The 9,020-nt window shown below is 43.4% G+C and overlaps 1 protein-coding gene across 1 annotated transcript in view; it reads right to left on the bottom strand.

Moving 5' to 3' along the window:
- The window catches only part of TELO2 (telomere maintenance 2), a 34,181-nt gene that overhangs the window by 2,938 nt on the left and 22,223 nt on the right, over positions 1–9,020 (bottom strand). Inside the window, exons 15-29 of the mRNA XM_018561211.1 lie at positions 8,547–8,688; positions 8,315–8,451; positions 8,088–8,188; positions 7,920–8,003; positions 7,309–7,397; positions 7,084–7,172; positions 5,473–5,589; positions 5,165–5,332; positions 5,033–5,078; positions 4,808–4,896; positions 3,197–3,313; positions 2,985–3,056; positions 1,456–1,644; positions 1,279–1,370; positions 702–801 (exon numbers count right to left, since the gene is read on the bottom strand). Coding sequence (XP_018416713.1) covers positions 702–801; positions 1,279–1,370; positions 1,456–1,644; positions 2,985–3,056; positions 3,197–3,313; positions 4,808–4,896; positions 5,033–5,078; positions 5,165–5,332; positions 5,473–5,589; positions 7,084–7,172; positions 7,309–7,397; positions 7,920–8,003; positions 8,088–8,188; positions 8,315–8,451; positions 8,547–8,688 — 1,632 coding nt within the window. The remainder of the gene's footprint in view (positions 1–701; positions 802–1,278; positions 1,371–1,455; positions 1,645–2,984; positions 3,057–3,196; positions 3,314–4,807; positions 4,897–5,032; positions 5,079–5,164; positions 5,333–5,472; positions 5,590–7,083; positions 7,173–7,308; positions 7,398–7,919; positions 8,004–8,087; positions 8,189–8,314; positions 8,452–8,546; positions 8,689–9,020) is intronic.

Below are 9,020 nucleotides of genomic sequence, written 5' to 3'. Positions count from 1 at the left end.
ACGCACTCTTTCTATACACTATCACTGGTTATGTATTTTTGAACTGTTGGACTCCAGCATAGGGAAATATTGTCTCTGGGTGTCTATATTTGCCTCTGTGCAGGAGCTTCCTGTGACAAAGACAGGTCACTGCTCTCTCTGTGTGCAGGGTGACTGGTCTGGTCTCCGCCTCCTCTTGTAATAAATACCGGTCACTGCTGTTCTCATTGTGCAGGGTGACTGGTCTTGTCTCCGCCCACTCCTTTAGTGTTCTGCAGCCAGACTGTAGTGGGTGGGGCTTGCTGGGTGGGTGGGGCTTTTTGTGCAGCACTGTGATGATGTCACTGCCACTTTTACATAATTTGGGTTTTTCAAGGCGTTTGGTGTATACAAACTGGATTTATTTTCTCTGTGGCTCCTGAGGAATATATTTCATTGCATGTTTTTGTGCATGGAGTTTGACATGCACAAGCATGGAGAGTGAATTCCAGGAAAGAAAATGAATGGTGGCATCTAGTGGTGGAGAAGTACTGCGGGCGACAACTCCAGGTTGAAGTGGAGTACTGCAATAATAGCTTCTGACAGCATACAGCACAAGGGGTGAAGCATAAGCCTTACTGTCCTATCACATATAGATGGTGCATACACCCTGGAGGCCGTATCGGAAATATTATAGGTGGGAGACCAGCCAGCTATTGCCTTTCTCTTCACAAATACATTACCGTGGCGTGCTGTGCCAGGTGCATCAATATGCCCAGTGTGTGTATCAGTCTTCCAAGGATGAGATGGTCTTCACCCAGAAGGTTAAAGGTGATAACAGGCCTATAGATTATGATGAGGGAAGAGAGTTTACATTAATATTCTAATCTTATCCGATGAACAGGAAAAAGGAGAATGAAAACATGGCAGTCTTTTAGGGTGTCACATGAAACAAGTCACATCTAGAGCAACCCACCATCATCCCTCCACTGCTCCCAATGCAAAGTAAATAATGAATGGCCATTCTTTTCTTTTATGGATATGTTTGCATTTATTACTTTTTGTAAAAATGGACTCTGGATGTAATTTTATTTGATCAAGCTAAGGACGGGTAGGCTGAAATCTATGACATTGTTGCTCTTGGGGGCTTAGATATACTTTAAAAGCAACACAATTGCCAAGTGTATGACCAGCAAAACAAGATTCCCCTTCTATGTTACATCCAACACTGACATTTCACTAAGTGAGAAGTGATCACAATTATATAACAACATATTCAGTAGGCTGATCCATCGGAGTAAATCTATACGCTATATTCACCTGTCAAAGTTCTGGATGAGAGGGAAGAAAAAGTATCCAGCGACAGCATGATATCTGTTCGGGGTTGGAGCAGGGGTGTCTCTTGTCTGACCCTGCAGACAGTAGAACAAATGTCAGTTGTGTCATGTGTAGGGTACACTTTGCCCTAAGTGTTGTGATTCTATTTCGGGCACATACCTTAGCAAAGCGCCTGGTCTTGCTCGCAATCCTCTCCTCCACAACTTTCCTCCAATCAACTGGTGCCTCACACCGATAGGTCCCTACAGAGTGACTAGATGAATGGGGATCTCCAGTCTTTGCTTCAGAGGCTACCGGTTTTATGACGGCTGTCGTATCGGAAAGTTCCTGAGCAGCTGATGCCAAAACCTGCCAAAAAACAGGAGAATCTGAAGATACAGAGGAAACCCACACTGACCAGAAGACAGGGCTCAGCTCACTGTTGCAGTAATACAGACAGTTCTTATTTCACAATCTGGCACAAGGTTGTTGTGTGTACACCATCATGTGCAGAATCTTACTGCCTCTATACAGCAGACTAGGGATGCACCAATACCAGCATTGATATTGGTGCCAATACCGGAAATTCCGGTATCAGAAAGCTGGGCTCATCCCCCGACATCCTGATTGGCCGGTAGGCCAGCTCCATGCTCCCTTCTCACTTGGTGACGAGGGAGCCTGGAGCCAGGCTTTCTGGCCAATCAGGAAGCCGGGCGGCATGTAATGACTCGCCGCCCAGCTTCCCGATTGGTTGGAGAGCTGGCCAGTCAGGAAGCAGGGCGGCGAATCATTACCCACCACCCAGCTTCCTCATTGACCAGAAAGCTGGCTCCATGCTTCCTCGTCACCTGGTGATTTTCCAGAGACTTTCTCAGTTTGCTTTACCCTGGTTAATGTTTCAGTAACTGAACGGATCATGTATAATGTACTGTATACAGCTATCTAAAATGTACCTACTTATAGGTCTATCTTATATAACCAACCCCAGCCCAAACACCCATATACCCGATCCCATTAGCTTCTACTTATTTGTTGCCTTCCTTGGTTTCTCCTTTTCCCCTCATCAACGTGCTAAAAGTTTTTAAATAAAGCCTTTTCAGATCATTCAGATCTAAGCAATGTAGGCAGGTTGTGGCTGGTGGGAGGGGCATAGCTTCCAGAAACCATCACAGCAACTTGCCTCAGTACTCTTCCCAAAGCCCTCAGCCCTGATATAAGCAGTGAGCTGGCTCTTGGGAGGAGTAATGCAAATATCAAAATGCCTTGATGAGTAGATGTCAGTCTGGAGGAGTGGGCGTTCCTAGGCAGGCTGTATTCGCATGCAGATCACTCTAGGTAATTCCCACATGTGATGCTGAGCCCCCGTGATCAAAAGAACTGAAATCCAATGAATGGAAGGAGGGGGCCAGGGGCAGTAAAGCTGGTGAAGAAAGGGCTAGATGATGCAGTTTCAGTAAAGGAGAGGAGCCCATAAGACGGAAGGTAAGGCTGGAGTTCGGCTTTAAAGGAAAAACAATTGCACTGTAAAGTGTTGAAAATAAATGGAGTCTATCTACACCCTGCTACAACAAATTAGGATGTTGGTCGATTCTCCAAAATCATTCATTGATTACAGTACAAGCACTGTGCAAGCAAACGAACTCCATGCTGGAATGATGCATTTGATAGCCAACGCAAAACTCAATGATGTGATACTGAGGCATACGTACATCCAATATATCCATCCTCTGTCGCAGGCTGTAGTTTAAGGAGTAGAATTCCCCAGTAAGATACTGCGACACCTATTAAGAGAGAAATGTTCAAACTACATCCACATAGAGCTGCACACAGAACAACCCACATTCAATCTCTCCATGTAAGCTTGTAGATTTCACTCCACTTTAGTGGAAATACAGAGCCCTGGGTGGTTAGAAAGTCTTACCGGCACAGGATCAGTAACGGTGACGGCAACCATAGCGGCAAACCTCAGCTGTGTAAAATTTTCTACTCCGGGACGGTCATCAAGATGTAAGAGAATTTTGGCGAGTTCTGTACTGACCTGCGTGAGAGGACAATGAACACAGTTAGCGGTTTGCTGCAAAATAGACTCCTTCTGCAAGGCAAAGAATCCAGCCCCTCCCCTGTCACGGCAAAGAGCCGTGACAGGATCGAGAGGTGAGCGAGCGCTGGTATGTGTTCGCTCACCTCCCGATCTATTGAGCCGACCTTTGACAGTCTCATTGTCACACGTCGGCTAGAACTATGATGTGAGTGAAAAGCACTCCCCTCATAGTTCTCCTTTAATGCTGCACAAGTAAGTTGAAGTGCTAAAAGCTGCATGACTTATTTTCTTACAGGGTTATTCACGGAAGGGTGAAGAGTTAGGAGAAGGCTGGAGAAGTGAACAATCTAGGACAACATAGCTGAATTGGAGAATTTTTCCAGTTCAGCTATGTTCAGCTGTGTTCAGCTAGATTGTTCACTACTCCGGCCTTCTCCAAACTCTTCACCCTTTTGTGAATTACCCTGTTAGTAGTTAGGAAAGTGCACTGTTCTGCCTCAACCCAGCTCTTCCACCACCTAATACAGAAACCAGCATCCTTTACTGTCAAAGCTATACAGAGGCTCACATCAGAGAAGCCATTCCCTATGACAATGTCTTCTTCTTAAGAATGCAGGCAGAGCTGTGATTGGCCAGCCCCCTTTTTCTATGCTTCAGTTGTCATCTTATGTATGTCAGCACAAAGATTTTTTTTTTTAAAGTATTATTATTTTATATATATTTGTTTTTTTTTTAACTTTTTTAAATCCTGCAAGTACAGACATTGATCTGGTAATCTGCAAGAAAGCCTAACTCTCTGAGCCGATTTCTTATTGTCTTCACTGCACTAAAATTCTAAACAGTGTTCCCAGCTCTCCACGTGCATACACTGATTCATTTCCTGGGAAAATAATGCTGTTGCCTTGACTTGCAAGAGCACTCTCACACTATATGTAGAAAAAGGGCTTATGGGGGCTGTCAGTCTGGGGGCACGCTAATTTCAATAGGAACTGAACTTCTAGCAGCTGCCCCTGCAAGATTTTATAACAAGGCTGGGGATGATGGCACACTTTAATAAAAGCTCTTTTTTTGCTACAGAGACAAGGACAAATACAACATAACATTGGGGCATACTCTAGAAGGGGAGAGGGAGATTTGGGGATACATTTGGGTATACTAGACATACTTAATGCACGTAAGTAACCAATCTGATTTAATGAACGGAAGTATATAAAGGGAATTTACTGTTGTAATGTTGTACAGCATTACAGTGGCAGCGAGTTTGCTTCGGGGGTAAAAGATTGGACTGACAATGGGAGCTGAGTAGACACTGTGTGCAATCAGTTATATAGAAACCAGAAAATGGTATTATAAAGAACAAGCAGATATGGTAAAACAAATGATCCTGAATATACATAAAATGTAATATATCTATTTGCTCAGCCAGATTTAACACAGATAAAAGGTCATGAAGAACATGTTTATGGATTCCTTCGGAGTCGTCATTAGTACCTCTTTGGTGGCAGCAGAATTTGAGCGGATCAAGCTGGCCAGTGAAGACATTGTTACCTCCAGCTTCTCCACATCCTCTGAAAACAATACTACAGAGATAAAAGAGAAGACCAAGATAATCCTTATTCAAGAATGTGACTCATAACAGAGAGCTTTAGCCATAGCAATATTTATCAAATCCAAAAACTGGTATAAATGGAGGAACCGAATGGGTGTCCAACTCACCTTCCATGCAATCCCGAATATACGCCGGCGTTTTGTTCTTTTTCAGCTTGTTGAAAATAAATGGAGTCTATCTACACCCTGCTACAACAAATTAGGATGTTGGTCGATTCTCCAAAATCATTCATTGATTACAGTACAAGCACTGTGCAAGCAAACGAACTCCATGCTGGAATGATGCATTTGATAGCCAACGCAAAACTCAATGATGTGATACTGAGGCATACGTACATCCAATATATCCATCCTCTGTCGCAGGCTGTAGTTTAAGGAGTAGAATTCCCCAGTAAGATACTGCGACACCTATTAAGAGAGAAATGTTCAAACTACATCCACATAGAGCTGCACACAGAACAACCCACATTCAATCTCTCCATGTAAGCTTGTAGATTTCACTCCACTTTAGTGGAAATACAGAGCCCTGGGTGGTTAGAAAGTCTTACCGGCACAGGATCAGTAACGGTGACGGCAACCATAGCGGCAAACCTCAGCTGTGTAAAATTTTCTACTCCGGGACGGTCATCAAGATGTAAGAGAATTTTGGCGAGTTCTGTACTGACCTGCGTGAGAGGACAATGAACACAGTTAGCGGTTTGCTGCAAAATAGACTCCTTCTGCAAGGCAAAGAATCCAGCCCCTCCCCTGTCACGGCAAAGAGCCGTGACAGGATCGAGAGGTGAGCGAGCGCTGGTATGTGTTCGCTCACCTCCCGATCTATTGAGCCGACCTTTGACAGTCTCATTGTCACACGTCGGCTAGAACTATGATGTGAGTGAAAAGCACTCCCCTCATAGTTCTCCTTTAATGCTGCACAAGTAAGTTGAAGTGCTAAAAGCTGCATGACTTATTTTCTTACAGGGTTATTCACGGAAGGGTGAAGAGTTAGGAGAAGGCTGGAGAAGTGAACAATCTAGGACAACATAGCTGAATTGGAGAATTTTTCCAGTTCAGCTATGTTCAGCTGTGTTCAGCTAGATTGTTCACTACTCCGGCCTTCTCCAAACTCTTCACCCTTTTGTGAATTACCCTGTTAGTAGTTAGGAAAGTGCACTGTTCTGCCTCAACCCAGCTCTTCCACCACCTAATACAGAAACCAGCATCCTTTACTGTCAAAGCTATACAGAGGCTCACATCAGAGAAGCCATTCCCTATGACAATGTCTTCTTCTTAAGAATGCAGGCAGAGCTGTGATTGGCCAGCCCCCTTTTTCTATGCTTCAGTTGTCATCTTATGTATGTCAGCACAAAGATTTTTTTTTTTAAAGTATTATTATTTTATATATATTTGTTTTTTTTTTAACTTTTTTAAATCCTGCAAGTACAGACATTGATCTGGTAATCTGCAAGAAAGCCTAACTCTCTGAGCCGATTTCTTATTGTCTTCACTGCACTAAAATTCTAAACAGTGTTCCCAGCTCTCCACGTGCATACACTGATTCATTTCCTGGGAAAATAATGCTGTTGCCTTGACTTGCAAGAGCACTCTCACACTATATGTAGAAAAAGGGCTTATGGGGGCTGTCAGTCTGGGGGCACGCTAATTTCAATAGGAACTGAACTTCTAGCAGCTGCCCCTGCAAGATTTTATAACAAGGCTGGGGATGATGGCACACTTTAATAAAAGCTCTTTTTTTGCTACAGAGACAAGGACAAATACAACATAACATTGGGGCATACTCTAGAAGGGGAGAGGGAGATTTGGGGATACATTTGGGTATACTAGACATACTTAATGCACGTAAGTAACCAATCTGATTTAATGAACGGAAGTATATAAAGGGAATTTACTGTTGTAATGTTGTACAGCATTACAGTGGCAGCGAGTTTGCTTCGGGGGTAAAAGATTGGACTGACAATGGGAGCTGAGTAGACACTGTGTGCAATCAGTTATATAGAAACCAGAAAATGGTATTATAAAGAACAAGCAGATATGGTAAAACAAATGATCCTGAATATACATAAAATGTAATATATCTATTTGCTCAGCCAGATTTAACACAGATAAAAGGTCATGAAGAACATGTTTATGGATTCCTTCGGAGTCGTCATTAGTACCTCTTTGGTGGCAGCAGAATTTGAGCGGATCAAGCTGGCCAGTGAAGACATTGTTACCTCCAGCTTCTCCACATCCTCTGAAAACAATACTACAGAGATAAAAGAGAAGACCAAGATAATCCTTATTCAAGAATGTGACTCATAACAGAGAGCTTTAGCCATAGCAATATTTATCAAATCCAAAAACTGGTATAAATGGAGGAACCGAATGGGTGTCCAACTCACCTTCCATGCAATCCCGAATATACGCCGGCGTTTTGTTCTTTTTCAGCTCAGTGTCTGCACTCATATCATAGGGAGTCAGGTCATCATCGCTGTTGCAGAGATTTTAGTAAAGCATTGGCAAAAAAATAAAATAAACTGGTTATGATAAAAGTACGGGACCTGGGTGCTCTGCAAAGAGGAAGATATCTGCTTCCCAGAAGAGAAGTCACTATCATAACACTACAGGTTTGCTTCAAAGATACCCAGTCACCTTACTCATTCAAGTCAATGGGTAAGGCAGGGTGTCTTTAAAGGCCTAATTTATTCAGACTGACTTTTACTGCCACTGCAAAATTCAAGGTTTGGGGGCATGTAGAAGAGGAGCTGCAGGGAAACAGGTTTAGGCCTCTTCTAAGGCTGATGGTGGGCTCAGAACTAGCATTGCACCTCCTACAATAAATGGCGCAGGCAATGCCACTGCAATTTCACACCCTTCCTGAACCACAAATATAAACCCAACAAGCAAGTACCCTTCAATATAAAAATGATCTGACTGATTTCTACAAAACACAGGTTCTAATTGTTCTTATCAGCTGCTTCAATAGCAGATGGGCTTACAATGAAAGACTCACCTATCCAGTTCTGATTCTGACCCAGTATCGGTTTTGGGTTCTTCCTGGTGTTTCACTTCCTTCTTAGAGGCTGGGACTGCAGAACTAGAAGGACAACATACCATGCATTACAAAGTTCTATATAACAAGAGACACACACAGTCTGAAGCATCCTTTAAATCTACTGACCTCGCAGATGAAGTCTTCACAGGATCTGGAGGGTCTGACGGACAGATACATGGAGGGGTTAGTAGTGACTTCAAATCTCTGATGTCATCGTCCGCCTCATACTGCAGAATGTTTGTGTACGTTAGATGGGCTGCCACACTTAACCTTTAAAGCCCAACTCCCAGAAGAAGATGGAGGTGCACACAATGAGAAAGAACCTTGTCCAATGACTAGACCATAGGACCTACCTGAAAAGAAAGACTGGGACCTTCAGGATCGATTTGTCGGCTCAGGCACTCCGCGACTACCATTCCCAAACACCTGACTGGAGGAAGAGAACTGTCCAGGTATAGACGAGTGCCAGAGGTCAGAGCATGCAGAAGCTCTGTGCATGAGAGACAAGACAGGAGTTGGTAGAAGGGGAAAAAAAAGAAACATGTTGTTACAGGAATACTACTACCATGCCGTACAGCCTCCTACCTTGTTTGCAACCCTCCAGTTCCTGTTTGTTCAGAAGACTTATGCAGATGAAGATACAACGACTGAGATGCAGCATTTGGGGGTAAGGCGAGTGTTTTACCATGCTACCCGATGACCAAACTTCCAGAAGCTCCCCGAAAACCTGTCAGAAGAACACACAGTCATTTACATTCTACCTCACCACCACTCATCACAGTCCTGATCAGGTCTATACACTACTTCTCCACTCATATCACAGTCCTTAATATCTGGTCTATATACTACCTCTCCACTCATATCACAGTCCTTAATATCTGCTCTATATACTACCTCCCCACCCATATCACCATCCTGATTATCTGGTCTATATACTACCTCCCCACTCATATCACAGTCCTTAATATCTGCTCTATATACTACCTCCCCACTCATATCACCATCCTGATTATCTGGTCTATATACTACCTCCCCACTCATATCACAGTCCTTAATATC

The sequence above is a fragment of the Nanorana parkeri genome, unplaced genomic scaffold (genome assembly GCF_000935625.1).
Source record: "Nanorana parkeri isolate BGI_ZX_2015 unplaced genomic scaffold, ASM93562v1 scaffold19, whole genome shotgun sequence".
Lineage (NCBI taxonomy): Eukaryota > Metazoa > Chordata > Amphibia > Anura > Dicroglossidae > Nanorana > Nanorana parkeri.
The sequence above is the reverse complement of the archived record's forward strand: the minus strand, read 5'-3'. Positions and strand labels throughout refer to the sequence as shown.